Genomic DNA, 25,000 nt, shown 5'->3' on the forward strand with positions numbered 1-25,000 from the left:
GAAGAGCTAACACCCAAACTATTCCAAAAAATTGCAGAGGAAGGAACACTGTCAAACATTCTACGAGGCCACCATTACCCTGATACCAAAACCAGACAGAGATACCTCAAAAAAAGAAAATTACAGACCAATATCACTGATGAATATAGATGCAAAAATCCTCAACAAAATCCAACAACACATTAAAAGGATCATACACCATGATCAAGTGGGATTTATCCCAGGGATGCAAGGATTCTTCAACATATGCAAATCAATCAGTGTGATACACCACATTAACAACTGAAAAATAAAAACCATATGATCATCTCAATAGATGCAGAAAAAGCTTTTGACAAAATTCAACACCCATTTATGATAAAAACTCTCCAGATAGTGGGCATAGAGGGAAACTACCTCAACATAATAAAGGCCATATGCAAGAAACCCACAGCAAACATCATTCTCAATGGTGAAAAACCGAAAGCATTTCCTAAGATCAGGAACAAGAAAAGGTTGCCCACTCTCACCGCTGTTATTCAACATAGTTTTGGAAGTCCTAGCCGTGGCAGTCAGAGAAGAAAAAGAAATAAAAGGAATACAAATTGGAAAAGAAGAAGTAAAACTGTCACTGTTTGCAGATGACATGATACTATAAGTAGATAATCCTAAAGATGCCACCAGACAACTACTAGAGCTAATCAATGAATTTGGTAAAGTTGAAGGATACAAAATCAATGCACAGAAATCTCTTGCATTCCTATACACTAATGACAAAAGATCAGAAAGGGGAATTAAGGAAACAATCCCATTCAGCGTTGCAACAAAGAGAAGAAAATACCTAGGAATAAACCTACCTAAGGAGGTAAAAGACCTGTACTCACAAAAGTATGAGACACTGATGAAAGAAATTAAAGATGACACAAACAGATGGAGACATATACCATGTTCTTGTATTGGAAGAATCAATATGGTGAAAATGACTTTACTACCCAAAGCAATCTACAGATTTAATGCAATCCCTATCAAATTGCCAATGACATTTTTTACAGAACTAGAACAAAAAGTCTTGAAATTTGTATGGAGACACAAAAGACCCCGAATAGCCAAAGCAATCTTGAGGGAAAAAAACGGAGCTGGAGGAATCAGACTCCCAACTTCAGACTATACTACAAAGCTACAGTAATCAAGACAATATGGTACTGGCACAAAAACAGAAATATAGATCAATGGAACAGGATAGAAAGCCCAGGGATAAACCCACACACCTATGGTAAACTAATCTATGACAAAAGAGGCAAGGATATACAATGGAGAAAAGACAGTCTCTTCAATAAGTGGTGCTGGGAAAACTGGACAGGTACATGTAAAAGAATGAAATTAGAACACTCCCTAACACCATACAAAAAAACAAACTCAAAATGGATTAAAAATTAAATGTAAGACCAGACACTATAAAACTCTTAGAGGAAAACATAGGAAGAACACTCTTTGACATAAATCACAGCAAGATCTTTTTTGACCCACCTCCTAGAGTAATGCAAATAAAAACAAAAATAAACAAATGGGACCTCATGAAACTTCAAAGCTTTTGCACAGCAAAGGAAACCACAAACAAGACGAAAAGACAACCCTCAGAATGGGAGAAAATATTTGCAAGTGAATCGACTGACAAAGGATTAATCTCCAAAATATACAAACAGCTCATGCAGCTCAATATCAAAAAAAACAAACAACCCAATCCAAAAATGGGCAGAAGACCTAAACAGACATCTCTGCAAAGAAGACATACAGATGGCCAAGAGGCACATGAAAAGCTGTTCAACATCACTAGTTATTAGAGCAATGCGAATCAAAACTACAATGAGGTATCACCTCACACCGGTTAGAAGAGCCATCATCCAAAAATCTACAAACAACAAATGCTGGAGAGGGTGTGGAGAAAAGGGAACCCTCTTGCACTGTTGGTGGGAATGTCAATTGATACAGTCACCATGGAGAATAGTATGGAGGTTCCTTAAAAAACTAAAAATAGAATTACCATATGACCCAGCAATCCCACTACTGGGCATATACCCAGAGAAAACCATAATTCAAAAGACACACGCACCCCAATGTTCATTGCCACACTATTTACAGTAGCCAGGTCATGGAAGCAACGTAAATGCCCATCAACAGATGAATGGATAAAGAAGATGTGGTACATATGTACAATGGAATATTACTCAGCCATAAAAAGGAGCGAAATTGCATCATTTGTAGAGATGTGGATGGACCTAGAGACTGTCATACAGAGTGAAGTAAGTCAGAGAAAAACACATATCGTATATGAACACGTATATGTGGAATCTAGAAAAATGGTACAGATGAACTGGTTTGCAAGGCAGAAATAGAGACACAGATGTAGAGAACAAACGTATGGACACCAAGGGGGGAAGTGCTGGGGGGTGGTGGGTTGAACTGGGGGACTGGGATTGGTATATATACACTAATATGTATAAAATAGATAACTAATAAGAAACTGCTGTATAAAAAAATAATTATACTTAAAAAAAAACAAAACTAAAAATAGAACTACCATATGACCCAGGAATCCCACTACTGGGCATATAGCCTGAGAAAACCGTAATTCAAAAGGACACATGTACCCCAGTGTTCATTGCAGCACTATTTACAATAGCCATGACATGGAAACAATGTAAATGTCCAACGATAGATGAATGGATAAAGAAGATGTGGTACATATGTACAATGGAATATTACTCAGCCATAAAAAGGAACGCAACTGGGTCATTTGTAGAGATATGGATGGACCTAGAGTCTGTCATACAGGGTGAAGTAAGCCAGAAAGAGAAAAACAAATATCATATATTAACGCATATATGTGGAATCTAGAAAAATGGTACAGATCAGCCTATTTGTCGGATAGGAATAGAGACAGACATAGAGAAGAGACATGTGGACACCAGTGCAAGGGGAGGGTGGGATGAATTGGGTGATTAGGTTTGACATAAATACACTACCATGTGTAAAATAGATAGCTAGTGGGAACCTGCTGTATAGCACATGGAGCTCAGCTCGGTGCTCTGTGACAACCTAGATGGGTGGGAGGGATGTCCAAGAAGGAGGGGATATAGGTATACATATAGCTGATTCACTTCATTGTACAGCAGAAACTAACACAACATTGTAAAGCAATTTCACTCCAATTAAAAGAAAAAGCCATCAAAGGCTTTCCATTACCCTTAGAATAGAATCCAAATTCCTTTTCATGGCCTGCCTAAAAGGGCCTATATGCTCTGAATGTTACCTGTCTTTACTATCATCTGTGCTACTCACTCCTTCCACACCACGCCCAACCATTCTGTTCCTCAAGTATGTAATGTTTTGTTTTACCTTGGGCTTTTGCATGTGTTCTTTTCACTGCTTGGAAAACTCTTCAACCATAGAACAAAATATATAAACATTGTTTATATATTGTAAATATATTTAATTATTTGTCTCCCCTTAAATGACACTTCCCCAGAGAGGTCTTCTCTGGCCATCTTATCTAATGTACATTACCCATTATTCTCTTATTCTTGTTAGTAGTTCCTTACACGTCATTTGAATCTATTTTTAATTTGTTTTCTCTGTTTTGTCTGTATCTTTAACCAGAACATAAGCTCCACAAGATCAGTGATTGTGTCTTTTATATACATCAGTTGTTCATAGTCAAGCATACAGTGGGCACCAACAAAATATCTGTTGTGTGAATGAATAACTGAACAAACGAATTGATGAGTACATTTAGATACACTATTTGACCAATTTTCTCCTTAGAATAAATTTCTAGAAATAGAGTTTCTCAATAAAGTGGAATTCACATTTTCTATTTTATGTATATATTGCCAAATATTATTCAGCCACAGAATAAGGAAATCCTGCCATTTTCAACAATATGGATGGTCCTTGAGGACATTATACTAAGCAAAATAAGTCAGACAGAAAAACACAAATACTGAATGATGGAATCTAAAAAAAACTGAATTCATAGATACAGAGAACAGATTAGTGGTTGCCAGAGGTGTGGGGTGCTTGGGTGAAAGAGGTGAAGGTGGTCAAAAGGCATAAACTTTCAGTTATGAGATAAATAAGTCCTGGGGATGTAATTCATAGTATGGTGACTATAGTTAACAATACTGTATTATATATTTAAAAGTTGATAAGAGAGTAGATCTTAAAAGTTCTCTTCACAAGAAAAAAATTGTAACTCTGGGTAGTGATGGATGAGTTTATTTTGGTAATCATTTCACAATATATACATATAACAAATTGTGTATTTGAGTATACCTAAAACTAATAAAATGTTATATGTCAGTTATATCTCAATTTTTAAATCTCAAACAAAATATTGCCTAACTATTCTACCAAAAGTATGGAGCACTCGAAATTCCCACCAATAACATGGTGGGGATGTTTAATGTTTCCCTCCCTGACAATACTTTATGCCAATCTATTTGGAAAAGAAATAACTGATCAAAATTTAAATTTTAGTTCCTGAATGCTAATAAGGCTGAACTTCTTTTTATATGTAAATTGGCGATCTATTTTTTTAAATTGGCTGTTAGTTATTTCTTTGCCTTTTTTCTCTTAGAATGCATGTCTTGTTTATTGATACGTAAAGGCATTTTGCACAATAGCAATGTTAATCATATTTTTTGTTAATAATGTTATGAATATTTTATCAAATTTTTCTTTTGTTATTAAGCCTTATTTATGGTGGTGGTATTCCTTTTTTGTATAGATTTTAACTTTGTATGTTTCAGTGCTTCTTTTATTTCTGGCTTTAATGATCAAATACAACCACAGTTTTACAGAAATATTCCTCTATAATTTTTCCAGTTCTTTATGACTTCATATTTTATGTTTAGGTTTTTGAACTATCTGAAATTTATTATGGCATAAAGAGTAAAGTAAGGAGTTGTGAAATACTAGTTGTCCCATCAAACCTAAAAAACTCAACTGTTTCCTCATTGATTCTAATTCCATGCATATTCTTTATCCTTTCTTTGGCTTCTCTTTTCCATTTTAAAGAAATGTGAATTTGCTCAATGACACTTGAGTGCAGCCAACTTTACCTTTATAGAAATCCAAGGCACGGTCCCAGGCACCAAAGGCTGTGGCTTGATCTTCCTCTTTGGCAATTAGCACCATTTGATCCTTTTGCTAAAATATGTTGCTGTCACATGGATCTTCTGCCATCAGGTTACCCCTGGCGCTCTGAGCAGTCTCCTGTCTCCAGGTTCTGCCACAGAAGCCCTTGTCTCTGCTCTCTGAGATAAAATACTTAGAGTCTCATCTTCCAGGCATTCTCCAATCATCTGCCCATCCACAGAGATGTGGATAAGAGGGACACAGGTTTCTGCTCCTCAAAAGTAAAACCCAAACCACCATCTGCTTCTCAATTTCAGCTAGACTATATTTATCTCCCCTTTGGTTAGGCCGTTTCCACTTCTTGCAACATACAAATAAATCCCTTTTCTCCTCTTTGGATAATCTAGCTTTTACTACCCTTCAATACTTCTAAAAGACAAGGTTTTCTCACCTCTTTTCAGGTGTGAGGGTAGCTCAGATGTTTACAATCACAGTGTTAGTCTCTGCTTTCTGAAGTAAGGATAGGAAAAAGAGTAGCTTTCTTCTCTTGTGAGTCCTCAGCAACAACAACCAAAAGCAGGTTGCTCAGTTTCAATTACACAATAATCACATTAGTTGATTTATAAATTATTTTAATCACTCTTACTTTATGTATGTTTTAATATGTTAGAGCAACACCCCACCGTTTTCTAAGTACTGTTGGCTGTTCTTATATGTTTATTTTTCTGGACAAAGTTAGAATCATTACTACAGCATGGGAAAAAATCCAGTAGGGTCTTGATGAGGGTTGTATTGAATTTATAGGTTTGCTGAGTACTGAGACTCCAGCAGTTTTTAAAAGCAGAATAGGAGAGATACCATGCCACCAGCCCAGAAAAACACGATCGGAATTCTGGATGTTTTCAACTGAATTCAATGCGAAAGCAATTTTTAATGAGTATAAATTTTCAATGAAGGAGAATAAAATAAGGATGGAGGGAAACTGAAATATCATCATTATCATGATTAGGTAAATGATCACAGGGTATACCTGAATTCTGACTTTTATCTTATAATCTCTGAAACCATTTCCTCATGGATGCTCCATAGGAAGTCCAGATTTAGGAGTTCAAACACTGATCTTATATTCTGTTCCTCCTCATCATTGTATTGATTCATTCAACAAATCTCTGTTGAGCACTTAATATCTGCCTTAGACACTCTGCTAAATTCTGAGGCTGCAACCATGAACAAAGTCCTTTCTTAGACTTTATAGAGAAAACAAAAGTTAATGACTAATTCAATAGAGTGTGACAAGCTTTGTAACAGAAAAGTGGGAGGAACATATTGTTGGGTAACCTAACCTAATCTATAGTCAAGAAAATTTTCCTGAAGAAATAGTATGTTACGTAAGCCCCAAAAAGGGGGAAAGGGTTACCTGGGTTGGAGAGAACGGTAAAGAAATGTGTTCAAGATAAAGGGACCAGTATGTGCAAGGGCCAAAGCCAAAGAAAACATGTCAGAATAGAGTCTATTCCAAGGAATTGGCTAGCTGGAAAATAGAATGCAAGGAAGAGTGGCTAAAGATAATGCTGGAAATACAAAGGCCAAATCATGAAAGCCTCATAGCCCTTTTAAAAAGGCTTTATCCAAAGGCAGTAGGAAGCCATTGAAGTTTTTAAGTAGGGGAGTGAGTGGTATGATCAAGTATTTTTGAGAGATCACTCTGTAGAGTATAGAATGAACTTGAGGAGGGAGGGTATAGAGAAAGATCAGAAAAAGAAAAACCATCCAAGAATCTGCTATAGTAGTCTAGGAAAGAAAGTGGCCCAGATTTGTGCAATGGCAATGGAAGTGGAGAGAAATACACAGATATAATTGACATTTCACAGCACTTGATACTTTCTAGGTTGCTGTTTGGAAAGCTGGTGGTAGCACGGTTACTGAGCTGTGAAGCTCTGGAGGAGATCAGGTCTTGAGGGAAGATACAGAGATCCATAGAAATGTAGAGTTTGATGTAACTATAAGATATACAAATGGAGAGGTTGAACAAGTAGCCGAATAAATGGATCTAAAGTTCAGAAAGGAGGCACAAGTTTTAAAGCCACTTAAGACGGTATGTGAAGCCATGAGAATAAAGGAAAGAGTCTACAGGGTTGGAGTAAAATAAGGAGGGAGGGAAATTAATCCTAGGATGTAGCTGAGCATAGCAAGATTTAAGGGATGAGCAAAAAGGGCAACAAGTTTGTAAAGAAGACCAAGAAGAGGCATCCAGCAGGATAGGAAGAATGTAAGGATTTTGTTGACACGGAAAACAAAAGAAGGGAATGGTTCAAGAAGGAGAGAGTGACTAGCAGCACCAAAGTTGCTGAAAGAGCATGTAAGAAAGGTCTGAATTTTTTCCTTTTATGTGGCCACACAGTTTCAGGGAGGTGGGGGGAATGTCAGCGATTGAGTCACAGCAAGTGAAGAAACGGTGATGCGCAAGAAGGTACATTATAAAGGGGGAGGGCAGGGAATGAGTTAGGGTTGCTGCTAAGGCAAACAAAGGGTGATTTTTTTGTAACGATTACAGAAAGTGAAAATTATATCTTAGCTGAGGGCGGACTGCTTTTTGGTTGTTGTAAAACAAACTACATCTACTTGGAAGGCCAAAGCCCAACTCAAAATTTCTGACATTTGTTCCTGTTGTTTGAATTTCCTATTTCTGCTGAAATTTTATTTGCTTGCGTTCCACCTAAACCTTGATGTGGAGCATGGTCCTTTCTCTGGACTTTCTACCACAACTCTCTTCCAAATCATTTGTATGTGTGGAGACTTCATATCAGGTTTGGGAAAATGAAAGGTTGTTAAATTGCAGAACCACACAGCAAACATCCCAAGAAATATGTCCTCAATATCCATGTTCTTAAGAGTCTTTTTTACCACCTGGTCTCAGGACTTTGCCAACGGCCATCTTTCTCCTCAGCTTCCAGCCTCCCACCATCTCATTAGACCCCTTGATTCATTCTGTTGCTGCCTCCCCAGTCCACTTCCATGCCCAAATTATCTTCCAATGCAAAATGAAGTTCTCTGTACTTACCTATTTTTTTCAGCATCAAGCCTTCAGGCTCACCTTCCTATATAAAGAAGTTCTAAATAAAGAGAATTATTTTTTGAAGAATTCCAGTGACATCTGTTAAAATTGGAACTTTGTTACCATCATAATTATCACAATCTTCCTAGTTTCTTTGGCCCTAAACCTACTAATAATTTTCAACTCCTCCCTTTGCTTCTCCAATGTCTGATGATAACACTGATGATTCCCCACTCCATAAAATCATTTTTTCATGCCCATGGGTCTAGAGCAGGCTCTCCTGATTATTGCCCAGATTATTGCAATGGCTTCTTGATGAGCTCTTTGGTTTAAAAGAGATAAAAAGACTAATAAAGCCCATTCCTGATTTCAACCAGGTAAAAATGAAATGGGGTGCCCGGCTATGGCTTTCCTTAACTAAAATGTAAACCACTTTGCCAAGCTTGCCTTTCCAGTCCTATTAGCCATGGCCTTCCCCTCTGTCACATGCCCTGTGTACTTCAGTTACAATGAAGCTATCATTTGCTGAAAAACTCTTAAATTCAATCTGTGCACTTTCCATGCTGCCTGGCATTGCCACTCCCCCTTTGACGACACTGTCGGCTGTTTCTCCAAGGTTTTGTAAATATAAATCCTACAGGCCTTCCAGGACCCATCTCATTCTTCCCATCATTCAGCAAGTGTAACCAATGTCTCTCTCCCATTGTATTTATAACACTTATCCAGCTTGGCTTCTAGGACACGTATTTGTGTATCCAATACTCTAATATTCAATTCTGCATCTCTAAAAGTGCCTTTCACATAATAGGCACTCAGTACATGCTGAAGTGAACTTAACAAGCACACAAGGTGACAGCATTGTTTTCAGCTCCTAATCAGATTGCCAACATTACAAGAGCTTCTGAGGGGAGCAGAATCCACTCCAAGTGTACAACCAGGGACACGTTCATTCAGTGAAAGTTTACTAATTTCCCAGAGATGCACCATCACCTAGGAGTCCTTTTTTCTTCCTCCACTCAGCCATGTGTTAGCTCAATTCCTGTGTTGTCTTGGTGGAGGTCTCTGGAGCAGGTTTTCAATTTTCTATACTTCCCATCCTATCAATGTTATTTGGGGGGAGGGAGATGGAAAGTATGAGAATCTCAAATCTCACTTTATATTTATTAATCAGCAAGTGGAAGGAAGCACGGGAGTCTGTAGGATCCGGTGCAGTTAGGGACAGCTGTCCACATAGTCCCTACAGATGGTCTGGGTACCCCCCACTGTACTGTAACTGTGGCTACTTCCACAAAAGCAGTGTTATACAAAGGACTGAAACCAGGGCAGAGGCACGATGTATGACGTATATTGTGTCGTTCTTGGCAGGAAGGGCAAACAAGTGGTAGCACAGCAAGTATACTCAGTGGTGGAATGGGCAATGTCCCAGGGAGGTGGAGTACCTAAATGTACAATCACTAATATAATAAAAAATACATCGATTAAGATTCTAGACCATGTGCTGAGCACTTTACATCAATGATTTCATTTCACACACACACCCCCGCCCCCCCCCCCACTAAAGAAGAGGTGGTGATGGTGATTGTAATACCCTCTACAGAAAAGAAGAAACTGTGATTTGACCAAGGCTACATAGCTACTATGTAATGGCCTGGAATCCAAATCCGCAAAGTCTAACCTCAGAGCTATAATCTTAATTCTAGTTTCTAATGCCTTGTGTATCACGTGGGGTTGAATTAGGAACTGGTGAATTTTTTATAATTACAAAGCGAACCAGCATGGTAAAGGACTAGTCACCTGATACCCCACTGTAGAAACAAGTATTTATGCTGGTTAAAAATTCACTCAGATCCCTTTCTCAAATTGGGTGATCTCTGCAATGACGTTTTGGGTGAGTATAGTTATGTGCTCAGCCCAAAGGCTTGCCTTTCTCTTGTTCACATCTATAATTTGTGGTCTGAGATACATGCAGTTAGAGACATTACAAGCAGTGCCCTGGTTATGAGCATGCCTAAGTGTCACAGATGGTAAAAGTGTAGAAGCCAGTGCTGGCAGGAGGTGATAATCCCACAAGAGGCAGGTATGAAGGTTTGGTTGAGTGTTCAATAAGTGTTACAAGAACCCTGCATCTCAAGCAAACTACTCTGTGCCCCACTGGTGTGGGTTAACACTGACTGAGAATCAGCTCCTGTATTCCCTACAGAACATGAGACAGAAAACTAGAACGTGAGACAGAAAACTGTTGCTTTATATGGGCAACAGTCAACACAGCCAGGAGACACAGCAGGCCACGCTACAGCAGCGTTTCCACCCAGGGTCCACCTACATATACAATTGTACAGTTATGTTTCTATAATTACTGTGCTTTGAAATTCTATTTATTTTCTGCATTTAAAGACATTCTGTGAAGAGGGTCCATAAATTTCACCAGGCTGCTAGATGGACCCAAGGCACAGAAAAGCTTAAGAATGCCTGGCAATAGAGGGAAGAGCTTTCTAAATACGGAGCCAGCTTGAAACACCAAATTGTAACCATAACCAATGATAATCTTTCCTCTTCAGAGAAATCATAATCCAGGTGATAGTCTGATATCCCTACCGTAACACAACTACCATATGTAGAGTTGGCACTGCTGGTGATCAGAAGCTAGAGACCCCATGGGCCTCTGATTAACTGATGCTGACCACCCTAAAATAGAGCTAAGATAAAAATCTCCAACTAATATACTCAAATCAGTCAGGTCTTTGCACCATTATACACGTGAAACAAGTAATTATTCTGAATTGAAACACTCATAATTTTTATCTTCTTTGACCTAGGTTTCCTGAATGTTTCAAAATAAATAATTCTTCCATTTAAAAAAATGAAAAAGAACAATGTGGACCAGATCTGCTGGGGTTTTTTTCTTTCTAGGAGAATAAAGTATACTAACTCCAACATAATGAAAAGAAAAAAAGAAGAAAACATAGAGCTAATCTGACCTAATCCCACTCTAAAATGGTGCAAGATAGCAAAACTTGGCTAAACCAAAATGAAAAATAACCCAAAGGTAATTCACATTTTTCTTGGAAATCCATTTTAATACTGTACTAACTCTTGATGTGTCTGACACTCTCAGATTTAATTTCATATAAGATTTACATACATACACACATGTTCAAAACCTTTTATCCGAAGGAATCAGGAAGGATAATGTCAGCCTTTCCTCAATAATTTTTCTTGACTCATGCTTTAAGACCAAAATGAGCAATTATGTACAAAATCTGGGCTCCACAATAATAAATTTAGATTGTAAATGAAGTTAGAGGCACAAATAACAAAGACAAGCACAAATTGGTCAATTTATGAGAGTCTAGCATTTAAAATATTACATTTTCTGATATTGTCAATTTGACCCTGGTGCAAAATAAGAAAATGCATATCAGTTCAAAACACAAAGTATTTTTATAAATCAGAAATAAGTCAGAAATAATCAGAGATACTCTACAAGGTTGAAAGGGTCAAGTGTGTTTACCTCTTGCTCCTCTATTTAGGGGTCCTATGTGTCATTTAAGCCTTTGTAGACACCAGATCGATATTTTATAGCATCAGATTTATGTTCTAAGTTTCAGTGTTTTAAGAATTAGGTTTGCTTTGGCTAAAAGCAAATTGAGTATTTTTAAAATTCTGCCAGTAATTCTTTTTCAGTAATAATTGATTTTATTAGCATTGTATGAATGTTTTCAGATGCTCTATTACCAAAAATGAATCGCTTTTATTTAAAACTACAGTATGCATTTTTGAAATATTGTTCTTAAAAAATCTTCTTAACTTTCCCAAAATGTTGTTACGAGGATCAGAGGAGATGAGCAATATTTTGTATGATTTTAACATTTATTTAATGTTTTATTTCTCATCTTTTTTTAGAACAGTGAATACCCTTCTCACAAAAAGGAGGAAAAATAGAGTTATAAATCCCAACGAAAACTTTCTAGATGGTCTCAGTGAGGTGATAAGGGAGGTGGGTGCCTCACGTTTCCAAAAGCTTTTCCATACCGACATTGCCAAGGTAAGATGATGAAAAGGGAGTAGGCAAAGAGAATAGCATGGATTTACCTATTTGGATCTTAATAGATTTTGCATCTTTGATTTTAACATTTTGATCAGGTTAATCATCTAGTTGTATAAGGATCTAAAGAAACTTCTGAAAGTTACAGCGTGGGGCAAATGTTAAATATTAATGTGAAAAATGTTACACTGTGACAGATTACATGCCATGAGAAAGCATGTGCAAATTATATAAATCCCCTCTATATTTTAATCATTTCCTTAAAAACAAGTAGATAGTTCCAATCAATCCTTAAGTGAATGAAAAAAATGTAGTGAATATAACGTGTCACTAATAGGTACAATATCAGTGTAAATATTATAGTATAATTAATAATTTAATATGTAATAAAAGTCATCCTGAAAAAAATCAATATATCAAAATATATCAAAATAAATCAAAAAAATCAAAAAAAATCAATACTTCAAAATAATTTTAAGCTGCTATTTCAAAATATGATTAGATTTTAAGGTTATAATAAACTCAGAAAATATACAATTCAAAATAGTTTTTAGTTTTTTTTTTTTATATGTATAAATTTATTTATTTATTTTTGGCTATGTTGGGTCTTCGTTTCTGTGCGAGGGCTTTCTCCAGTTGCAGCGAGTGGGGGCCACTCTTCATTGCGGTGCGCGGGCCTCTCACTGTCGCGGAGCACAGGCTCCAGACGCACAGGTTCAGTAGTTGTGGCCCACGGGCTCAGTTGCTCCGCGGCACGTGGGATCTTCCCAGACCAGGGCTCGAACCCGTGTCCCCTGCCTTGGCAGGCAGATTCTTAACCACTGCGCCACCAGGGAAGCCCAGTTTTTAGTTTTATTAACAGGTTGTGAGTAGCTTCTTTTAATTGTTAACTCAAGTTTTTATCATACTTCTTAAGTTACAAAAACAGTAGTTAATTGAAATTCAGTCCACAAATAATTCATTCTGAGCCCCAACTTTTTTTCATATTTTGTGGTTGAGAATTCTAATGTTGCTATAGTAAATAAGGACAGAAAGATGTTTAAAATGTGCATATTTGAAGAAAATATTATAGTAATGGAAAATCACACAAGAACACACCAGATTATTTTTTTTCGGAGGTTTAATTTTAACTAATTAATATTTCAATGATGAAGGTAATGTCAATCCAAATCTTTACTTATTTGTAATGCACAAACTATTTTTTGTAACTTGTAAGAGAAATAGATTCTTTTCACCATGGCAATGCTTTCACCCTTATTTATGGTCTTTCTTTTTCTTGAGTCCTTTTTCTTCAGCAGTTTAACAAGTCACTTCTTGTTTGGCTAAAGTGCAATCCTAGCACAATAATGTTTCAGCTTGCAAGGAAGAACGCCCTTATTGAGTTGATAGAACTCCACCAGCTGGATTAGATCCGTAAATCTTGTGTGCCCATCATCCAGGGTGTGGAACATTTCACCATCATCTTCCACCTGCAACAGGAAAATCAACAAACTGGTAAGAAGGGCAAAATACCCAGAAAGACAATCATATTCTATTGCATACTGCATCTTTAAATGCCAAAATTGATGTATTTATAATACTAAAGGACAGTGAAAAGAATGTTATGGCATGTCCACTTCTTCTTTGTAACTTCCCTTGCATTTAAAAGAAATACCATCTGATCCTAAGGTAAGCAGTGTGGCTCTACTTTCTCTGTCTCTAAATTCTCTTAACGTTCAGTAGTTAGAATAGTAGGATTATTCTGAATCAATACAGTACACAGTGAGAAATCGGCACTATTCAGTGTAAAAGTAAACAAAAGATTTTAATACTCCCACCTACAGAAATTAATTTCCATTTCTAGTTGTTGTCTACCTAAAGCCTTACTTAATATATTAAAAATGAATATTCACCATAATTTGTATCAGTAAACTGATTCTGGAGCAATCAAATATTGTGTTAGTGGAATGACAGCATTTTGGGGTTTTTCTGTTTTTGTTTTCTGCAGTGAGATCTTCAGGCATTAAGCAATTCATATGTGCCAGGGACATCGCTCACATAATCAATGAAGTGGGGAAGATAACTTCACATGGACTTTAGATAGTTCCAAAAAGAGGTCATTCAAAAAAAAGAAAACACTAGCAACTTAGCAATCTGATGTAATACTTTCTTGAAAGTAGACTGAATCTCTGTTCCACACTATCTGGTTCCAATACACAGACCACATGCATACATACACGTGCACGCACACACACACACACACACACACACACACACACACACACAAAAGCAGCAGAAGCAACAAAAAAAATCCCAAAGCAAGTTGTGCCACATGAAAGCAGAATTACAGAAAATTTTTAAATGTGCTCAGAATAGTTTAAATAATGATCTCCAGTTCCACAGCACCTGTGTACCTATCCATAATGATTAAAAACAAAACTACAAAAAACACCAAAAAAACATTTTTGGGACAAGAGAGGCGAAGGGGCTTGAAAATAACGATTTTTAAAGAACCACTAGAGGAATTCAGGGGAAGGAATTCTCAGTGGCCTTTTAACAATAGGTGGCATGGGGTCTATACAATATTACCAAATTATATTTCATGGGAAAAGGGAAATTTAATTTTTGCAATTCCTGTATTTCTTATATTAATTCAGGCTCATAAAACCATTTCTGCCAAACTTAACTCTAGTCAAAGCACAAGTTCCCAAATTATATTTAATAAAAGAGCCAAAAAAAACTAAAGTTTCCAAAAGCTTATGCATTAAGATCATCTCTAATATACAAATATGAAATCACAAATTACTTACTGGTATAATTTGAAAGTGCTTTATTTTTTGTCCATGACTCATTGACAGTACGAAAGTTTTGGGGTTGCTCTGACTATCCCGTACCAAGAAAACCCTAAAGAGAGAGAAGGATTTCAATATTTTTCTACATTTACTCATGGATTTCATAGAAATATAGCCTGTACCAAATCCAGGAAGTATATTCATAAATGTAGCCAGAGTTTTCCTTTACTATGTATTCAATGATGGGATTATCCAACATGGTACACAATATGGTATAACGTAAACCTTATACTATAAAACTATCATCAGAGCTAATTTAATTTTAATAGGATAAATACACAGCCATTTGTCAGATTGCTTGCTCACAATAACCAATATAATGCTATGCTGGCATCAATAATTAGTGCTATGTCCTTTTTCCACTGGGAAAGCTGGGTATTCACATGTAACTCTTTGGTACAGAGAATAAGGCATTAGCATATTGTTATTTTAACTTCTGGGTCATGTTAGGCCCTAAAAAAAGAAAATTATTTAGAGTGAAATAGTTTTTAACTCCCTCTTCTACACTGGATCCTTTCTTTTGATTCTGGTTCCTACTATTACATACACAACAGAAAGTGAGAAATGAATATATTCTAAAAAATCAATCCTGAAATCATTTATTAAATGTTTGAGCAAAATATTTTAAGTAAAAGAAACACCCAAACAACATGTAATTTAACCTTGAAGAATGCAGCAGAAAAGCCTCCATAACAGGCTAGAAAAACAAAACGTGGCCTAATGGCCTGAGAAAAATGCTGCCAGGCGTGGATTCTTATTAACTGGCAATTCAGTGCATAACCAGCTTTATATTAATTGTTGGCAAACAGACTGTGCAAACAGTCCCCACTGGTGACTCCAATACTAATCTCACTGTGCCTGGGCGAAGAGACAGCCAAATCTGAGCCATCACAGATGTCTGATGAGATTATCCATTTCATCTGTGCTGTGTGAGGTTCCGACATTACATCTCTAGGAGATGGGACAAAAGGGAGTTTCACTGGTCAATCAAGCTTAATTCTCTCCCCATTCCTGAGTAGAACACCACTACCACCTAGTGGATTGCCTGGCATCATCACATCTTTCCAAAAGAATACCCCAAATAACCCATTTTTTAATTAAAAATTTTAAAAAATAAAGATACTGTCATTCTTTATGCAATTATTTCATTCAATTTACAAAAAATGGGCTCAGAAATAAGGGAAATTATAATCCTCCAAAACATTTTGACAATTCTTTGTGATTTATTTCTTTTCTTGGTCTTAGATGGTAATTCTGCTGATTGCTCAGATTTATATCTGAAAAGACCGTGTTCCATGCAGAGAAGTATATTGAAATCTTTTCTTATTTAGAGTCTACTGAAATGCTGACTTGCTATTAATAATCTTCCATGTGAAGGTGCATTTTTATCCAAATGTCAGTATTAAATCACCTTGAAATTTTGCCATCATCTTAAGCCAACCCATGAAGATATAAGATCCCATTACCACTTGTTTAAATTGATGCTGGTTTTATTTCTCATCCAAACCTCAATACAAGCTCCTTAACTTGTATTGCATTTGGGAAGAGAATTCAGCTAGTATTATAGGAAGTATTGATATCTGAAATACTGAGTAATCTGAGAAAAAGAAAATTCTTTAGATCATAAATCTTGCATAATAAATTTTCTGTTTCTCCTGTCTCTTCTGTGGTATCCCACTAAAAGATAACATGAGAAGAGTCAAAAAGTACTGTTTTCATAGGTTTATATTCCTTTAAACTGTTAAAATTTAGAGAAAAGAAAATAGGGGTGTAAACAGAAAGAAAAAAATAAGACAGTCTAAATATATGAGAAACAGCTTTTTACTTTGACACACCCTGCATCAAACCTAAAAAGATGTATAACACGTAAGATAGTGTCATGACACAAACCATACTTTGCAAACATATTATTTGTTCAAATCAAAATGTTGACACGCCAAAACAAGTTCAGTTTTCCCCCATCAATTAATATCTGAGATGCACAGAATGGGTAATATTAGTGATCACTGGTTAAGAGTAGAGCATCCTGTTCAGCTATCTTGTCCTTATGCGCAAATACTAAGCACACACTATGTAACAGGTACTGTATAGGTACTGCTAGGATTCAATGACAACCATCCTTATAGAATAAAGTCACTTCTGTTTTAATAAGCTGAAGTCAAAACTCTGTGTGTGTGTTGAATAAGTCATTACTGATTATAGGAGAAATCAAAATCAGTGCTACTCAGAATCAAACTTACCCATCCACTAGACCTTGCTGAATGATCAATCGCTGAGCTTCCTCTCTAGAAATTTTGTGGTGAAACCATGGTTGGGACCGGTGGATAGCTGAAGAAATAAAGTGGAGGAATACAGAGATTTGTTTGAAATGATCACAACTTAATTATGTGTACTTTCTACCCTAACCCCGCAATGACTACATCTAAATGCACATCTTGCCACCCAGTTAGTCACAGTGAATATGCAGAGACATACCCATGTTTGTGGCACAGCTCTGTGAAGATGCAGTGGGGCTACCATGAGTGCCCAGGCGTAAACATCCTTTTTTCTGTGCAAGGAAGTGGGAAACAAATTTTAACTTTCGGGGAGAAACAAATTCAAATCATAAATATTTTGAAGAACAGGAAGCTAATTTGTACCCTCCAAGCTAGTCCTTCTTCAACTGCAACTGAAAGGGCTTCAGTGGGATTTTCTATAACTCTGCTTTTCTGGCCTGAGAAGTCCATTGCTACCAGGGAATTCTCTGATATACTTCTCTGGGGGAAAAAAAGCACATTTTTTACCTTGAAAACATCTTTGAAGTTACCTTTCAGTGCTTTGCTGGCAATACGTTTCCATTTTAGGATGTGGTTCCAAAGGTGGCTAGCAGGAAATTAAAAAGTTAACAATACATATTCAACAGAAAATGGTGCTATAAAATATTTTGGTTAAATAAGTTATACAGTTATTTGTTAAGGTCATTGAATTAAGTGTTGAATAAAGAGATTAAAAGCTTTCAAGGTAAGCATGTCTTTCTTCTAAAGCAACCCTATCTCTTCATATTTAGAAAAGAATAACCTTTCCTGTGGCTAAGAAGATCCATCACTTCCAAACTCACCTCTCTATTATGCTTTGAGATTCATTAATGATCATTTAAATGTCAAATCTGTCTACTTATTAAGATTCAAGATACACTAAAGCTGTAACAGACTGACTTACATCACTTCTTTAGAAACAAATAGTACCCATATTTTATAACAAATCAACAATATGTATTTTAAAAGTTTATCACATCAACTTTTCTCTAACTTAGAAAATGAAATTTAGTGAAATAATTCAGATAACTCCATAATATTAAAATTTCTATGATTTAATACGTGAATGTTTTTTCATCTTGTGAGCATGAACATGGCAAAATGAGAGCTGCAAAAATAAGTCTGAATGACAAAAGAAGAACTGATATAAAAGGAAGACATCTTTAAACAAACATAATTTTAAACGAGTAATAAAGTCATCTTTTTTGCGAATTACTTTTTGTATTCATAGTCTCTGAAGGTGAAAATAAAACATCCAAAACCTGGACCTTATTTTTATTTTTTTCTTTGTTTAGGGCTCTACTTCGTAACCGTCTTTTAAAAAGTGTGCCAACCCAAGTCATGCATCCTAAAAAAAAAAAAACAGTTGTCAGAATCTTCAGTTAAGAGTGTCACTCAGGATGGGGAGGGGGAAGGGTAAGCTGGGACAAAGTGAGAGAGTGGCAGGGACTTATATATACTACCAAATGTAAAATAGATAGCTAGTGGGAAGCAGCCTCATAGCACAGGGAGATCAGCTCGGTGCTTTGTGACCATCTAGAGGGGTGGGGTAGGGTAGGAGGGAGATGCAAGAGGGAGGGGGATATGGGGATACATGTAAATGTTATAGCTGATTCACTTTGTTATAAAGCAGAAACTAACACACCATTGTAAAGCAATTATACTCCAATAAAGATGTTTTTTTTAAAAAAAAGTGTCACTCAATTGATAAGAATTAAAACTCTTAAAAGACAAAACATCCAAAGCCAGCATGAACAATGTTTTCCCCACTCGTCATTAATAGAAGAGCAACGCAAAAACCGGAGTTCTCATTGTAAAGGATCAGCCAACATACACCTGGAGACTCCTGGCTTAAGACCATTTTCTCTCTCCACATGGATTCAGCCATACCCTGCTTGGTCTAACAGACTCTAGTCAAATGTCTGCTTGAAACAAAACCTGGTCCATACAAAAATGGGAGGGGGGATCATTTATCCCTGCATTATACATCCCACTTTATTAGCATTTATTATTTCCTCTTGAAACCTTGCTGTAGTGGTCCACAATCTTATTATGGTTCATCTTTATTTCTGGAGATCCGGCGTGCAATCTTTCATTTGTTATAGGAGCCTTCATAACTGACAGCTGCTCTTTCCAGACAGATGCTGTCTCTGTAATCTCTATTTGCTGTCACACCTTACTTTGCCCTTCTCACCCCGTGATATTCTGTGCTGGGCTGTGGACCAGATGGATATACTTTTGCTTTGCTGACATTAATGAAAAGCTTCCACCTGCCCAAGCCAGAGAGTAACTAATCTCAATCATAATGATAGCTTTATCCTTATAATATCTCTGCCTTCACATGCCAAGATGGGCTCTGTAATCACAAGGTTCTGATAACATAAAAATACCGTTAGGAAACAAAAATAAACATAACCAGTTCTTATTCTTTTTTTCATTTTTCTCCTATAATATGACAGGCTGAAATGTAAAATAAGATCCCATGTTACATAATTACTTGACCTAAGTGGGGAGTCTACGATACAAATAAGTATTTTCATTTGCTACATTAACTACACTAGGGGAAAACACAGGAATATAGAAAATGTTTTCTACTGAATGGCAGGTGGTGGATGAAAAATTAATAGTTTACCTTTGGTGGACAAAGAAATGGAAGTGAAGCAAAATCTGACTTGAACCAAAAGGTCATTTTCAGCTCAATTTCTTTCACATAGAAGAGCGATGTTGATAACATTCAGAATCAGTGTATTTCTCAAATATTTGTCCCTTTTTCTAGCTCTTCCTTCTGGTGGGATAAATAGGGCAAACCCTAAAAAAGGGTCCATGATTTTAATGGCATGCCTCTTTTTAAGAAAGAAGAGGCTTGGGTGTCTCCTGGATTATCCAGACCACACCTCGAGATCAGATCCAAACACTTTTAGTGAGGTTGGAACATGAAATGTTTTTCAGGCAGCTTAGCTAAGCAGCAACTCGTAGTCACTCACTCCCTGTCACCCGATTTGAAAGAGCTACATAAACGTGTGGCACTGTGGCCTTAGTAAGAGGGCACAGAATTTCCTCAGACATTGTTCTCTCATCAGTGTCATACAGAGCCACAGGACATCAGAGGTGTAATCGATTCTAGAGATCATGCAACTGTCCCCCTTATTTTATACTGTAGGATGGCAGTGACTCAATCAAGGTCACGCTTTTGGTGAAGATAATAACAGGCCCTATCTAAGGTTCCTTTATGTACCACGGAATGGGAGGTACAGGGAAGAAAGTGCAGTTTGGGATGTCTAGCTCAGTCAAATGTGAAAAATAATAAGAACTTCAGTTGACTTGTTTTTCCCATCCCCGTGTTCTGGCCAGGACCATATTAACAGATGCTCCTTTAAATGAATCCTTTTTATTATCCTAAAAAGAACCAAATACATTTGGCTTCTTGAAATATCTGCTGATGATTCTCATTTCAAAGGCTGATGGGATGGCTATTATGTGCTATATATAGTTATGATGTTCATTATGGTATGATAATTTTTTTCTCATTTCCCTTCTCAAAATGAATCCCTGGAGAAGAAGACAATATTGTCCCTTTAAAACTATAACTAAAGTATGTGAACTTTTCCCTGTTGTTCCTTGAACATGGGGCCTCAATGAAAACCAGCAGAGGCAGGCGAGAGACACTGGCATCCAGGATATAGGTCACTGATTCTTTCATGATAATGTAGAAATTATCCTGGGATTCTGTATAGACACCAAAATACACAAATACCTCCCCAACCTTCTTAGTTTCCTTCATGAAAATTAAGAAGAGTAGAGATATAATTCTTGATGCTATTCTCTCTGATCATGTCAACTGCGATACAGGACAGGTCCTTGTTCTCATCACACAGAGACTTAAACCTCTTGTCCTTCTGTCCCTATTTACAGCCAATTCACTCAAGGACTGTCTTTTCTTATACCAGCTGCTGAACAAGTAAAGCTACGTTAACCAAAATGCCATAGACGTACTGATCAACAGTAGGATCACTTTCAACGGAAAGAAGCAAGAATAATACCGTATTTGTACACTAATGACAGTGCTGAGACTATAAAGTACTTACTGTGTAACATTTTTTTCTATGATTAAGAGGACACTAAATAATAACTGCCTCCAAATCATGGCTGCTATTAACATGCTCGTCCTAATAACTTTAAACGAAATTTAGAAGGATTTAGGAAAGGATTAAGATAATAAAATTCATTATTCATATATACATATATGAATTAAAAGATTACGGTAAGCTGGCAAATTGTAAAAATTCTCACCTTAAAGCTATTGCTTTTATAAAAATTCATTACATTCCTTAGTTTCTTATTTTAGGGCTAAAAAGTAATATGATACAAAGATGAAAAGTTATTCTTCCATAACGTAAAGCAACGTAACTACAGCATTGGAGTTCTTTTTCCATATTAGTCTATCAGACTTCATAATCAACATTATTTCATGCCTCAGTCCTAGAGCTGAGCATTTTACATGCTACGTTACATGTGGGGAAATGCACCTTCTTTGGTCACAGCCATGAAATGCATGTTTTAACCTAAGTGGAAACGTAGCACGTTAGCTGATTGTAACATGGGCTCATACTTCTGAATTCCTAATATACTCAAGGAGCACAAGCAAAAATAGCAGAACATAAACTTGGAGTTCAGAAATAAATTTCTTGTGTTAATGCACAGGAAATTAAAATTAGGTCCCAAAGAAGGGAAAAAATGTATCTGCCTGTAAATATCCAAGTGGCATTTAGTATAAATCTGTGAAGCGGTGCTAGTCTTAACACAATGCACAACCTGTATTTTGGCTTGCATCTTTTGGGTTTCCTGGAGAGCAGTATGCTTTTCAAGGACCTGGAACTTTAAAAATTTAATTGTTAGAAAGTCAGAATGCAAAAGAGCTCACAGGCTATGATAATCCCAGAATTAATATTTAAATAAATAAACCCACAATCAAATCAATAATTAAGAAAGATCTACAATCTCAAGGACAATGTTCTATAAATTATCTTATTTTCTAATCCTCAAATATAATGACACAGAATCACTCTCATAATTCTTGCAAATATTTAAAGTTTTTCTTTAACATAAAACATTATTTTAATTGAATACTTCATGTGTGCCCGACTATTGTGATTTTATCACATAGGCTGCAATCATATAAAATCCAAAAAAAAAATAGTTCAATATAACATGATAGTAGGATGGTGCCAAAAAGTTACTTTACTTGACCAAAAGGAAAGAATGGAAATGTACATTTATAATGTAATGTGATTGCAAATTAATGTGAATATAAAATAAAATGTAGGTTCAAAAACTTGGTGCTTACCATGGGTGATATACTCTGAGAACTGCAGCCACTTCTACCTTGATAAGGATGCATGTAATTCTGGTACAGCTGCATGCCATACTGCAGAATAAATAAATAAAAACACATTCCCACCACTTTTACTACACAGAGTTTTACTCCAACTTTTGAAAATCAACACTTTCATTAATTATACATCATCAATATAAAAACTGAAAATTATAAGCTTTCCTTAAAACAAGTAAGTAAAGCAGCCATACTTTTGAATGGTAAACTTTTAGTGTCCTAAATAGTACAGTTTAAAAGACAGTGTTTTTTATTTGGACCCACACTTATGTTGTAGCTCACAATATAAAGATCTAGAACTGACATGCCTACTCATTATTCTTAGTGTCAATAGCACCAAAACCATTTGGAGCTTAGCAATAAGAAAGCTCACTTGGGAAGGGTGCCCGACTTTATGGTACAAAGACTCTGAGAATCTGACACACATCCTAAGCAAACCTGGGTAAAATTTACCATAATTCTTCAATGACTGATTGATGAATTACATTGTCTTTTGTAATCCATAAACTTGATCCTATTTTGAAGATTTTTGGCACTGTATCACCCTCTGGTAACAGTACTCTTAGGGCATTGTTTAATTTTTGGCTTTAAATTCAGGGAAATCAAAATGGTGGGGAATCAGGCTAATTTCAGACAGAGTCATGGCATACAGTGTAAAGAGCAGTAGATAAGAACAACAGAGGCTTTACTTTCAAGAGGTAGCATCATAAGAACTGGACTGCTAGGCTACAATTGGAAAGTGGGTCTAGAGTGTAATTGGATTGTTAGTTTGAGAAACATTAAGAACGCCAACTGCCATGGCCAAACTTATCTTGCAGGAGTCCCTATCTGAAACTGGAAGATAAGCCCCTTAGATTTAAGTTACTTCGTTAAAAAAGAAAGAAACCAATGGAACAGATAGGCTTCTTTTTTTTTTTCTTTTTCCTGCGACCCTCTATAATTCTCTCCATTTCATGGAGCCATTATGAACTTAAAAGTAGGTCCGATATAAAAGAGATTGAAGAGACACCATGGAAACCAATCTTACCCTTAGGATGAATTCCATTTAAACATTCTAACAGAGCTGTTTCTCTACTAAAAACTATTTTCTTAAAAGCAATTGCAGCAAAGTGGATATATTTGGTAATTAGACAGAAAATCAGAGGGAGGTGAGGGGAGTCACTGTTTTCAAGATTTTGCTTTTAACATGAATACAGTCATTTAAAATTCTCTGTGTTGACTTCTTTATCCAATTATTTCCCAACTTATAAAAATTATTTTTTAATTTAAGGTTTGATTGACATTAATAGGACCTAATGAAATTTATTTTAAATCAACTCTAAGCCTACAGTAACTTTAAAAAGAAGACAAAGGAGCTTAATTCCTAGTCAAGTTCATTTGGAGAATATACAATAGCCTGCAACCACACTTTCACAAGGACATGCTGCCTGGACACCTTTTATTTACCTGCAGTGAAAAGCCTGCTACCCATTAATAAGACTGTTTCCTTCAAAGATGTATTGTCCCTGGTACCTGTGGTGTTAGGAAGTTGCTTCTGTGCTGTTGAAAGTTAACTCTGGCTAAGGGGTAGGGCATGGGTCACCTTAACATTTCCCTGTCCTATGGAGGGGCAGATAAGGGACCAAAATGTGTTAGAGAGAAACTAGCAGAGTTCTAACTGAAGGGAAGGGGAAAAGACAACATGTAACTAGGACACTGTACATGAGCAAATCTCCCCTTTTCTAAGTCTTCTGATTTTTCTGATTCTATATGTAACTGGAATTTCTCCAAAGAGAATGGGAATATCTCTATCTGATGCTACATGAAGAGTTTACATGTGTATATGAAAAAGAAAGGAAAATAAAACAAGTGGCCAAATTCTTGGGGGAGGCTATATCTAATAAATAACACATAATGAAAAGAAGAAGGACACTTCTGGTCCAGCCAACATAACATAGACTAGTCTTTCCCTGCTCCTCGCTACTAGGTACAATGATAAACTCTGGAAATAACACGATAGACAACCAAAGGAGATGAGCAAAAGCTACCTCTAACACCAGGTGAGCCCAGCTGCACCAGCCAGGGGGATCAAACCAGTGCCCCACTGACAACAAGCTGCCAGGCCCCTATTAGAGAGCCTCAAATGTGTCTGTGCTGGCAGGCCCAGGCTTCCTGTAACTGATTATTTTAAAGTGTAAAACAGATCATATCACTTTCCTATTTGAAACCGTGGTGGTTTCTCATTGGCTCCATGATAAAGGACCTCACTGATGCTGGCCTCTATTTCCAGCC

General features: G+C 36.5%; 1 protein-coding gene across 7 annotated transcripts in view; it reads right to left on the reverse strand.

Moving 5' to 3' along the window:
• Positions 1-13,317: 13,317 nt before the first annotated feature.
• GRB14 (growth factor receptor bound protein 14) overlaps positions 13,318-25,000 on the reverse strand; it is a 177,465-nt gene continuing 165,782 nt past the window's right edge. For 5 of the 7 annotated variants that reach the window (XM_059927992.1, XM_059927991.1, XM_059927988.1 and 2 more), the window contains 7 exons: positions 22,685-22,765; positions 22,153-22,215; positions 17,686-17,802; positions 17,522-17,594; positions 17,287-17,374; positions 15,005-15,098; positions 13,318-13,684 (listed from right to left, as the gene is read on the reverse strand). In XM_059927992.1, the coding sequence (XP_059783975.1) occupies positions 13,538-13,684; positions 15,005-15,098; positions 17,287-17,374; positions 17,522-17,594; positions 17,686-17,802; positions 22,153-22,215; positions 22,685-22,765 (663 nt within the window). In that variant the 3' untranslated portion in view covers positions 13,318-13,537. The remainder of the gene's footprint in view (positions 13,685-15,004; positions 15,099-17,286; positions 17,375-17,521; positions 17,595-17,685; positions 17,803-22,152; positions 22,216-22,684; positions 22,766-25,000) is intronic. The other 2 variants (XM_059927989.1, XM_059927994.1) reach the window with 1 other exon arrangement.

The sequence above is a fragment of the Balaenoptera ricei genome, chromosome 7 (assembly GCF_028023285.1).
Source record: "Balaenoptera ricei isolate mBalRic1 chromosome 7, mBalRic1.hap2, whole genome shotgun sequence".
Taxonomy (NCBI): domain Eukaryota; kingdom Metazoa; phylum Chordata; class Mammalia; order Artiodactyla; family Balaenopteridae; genus Balaenoptera; species Balaenoptera ricei.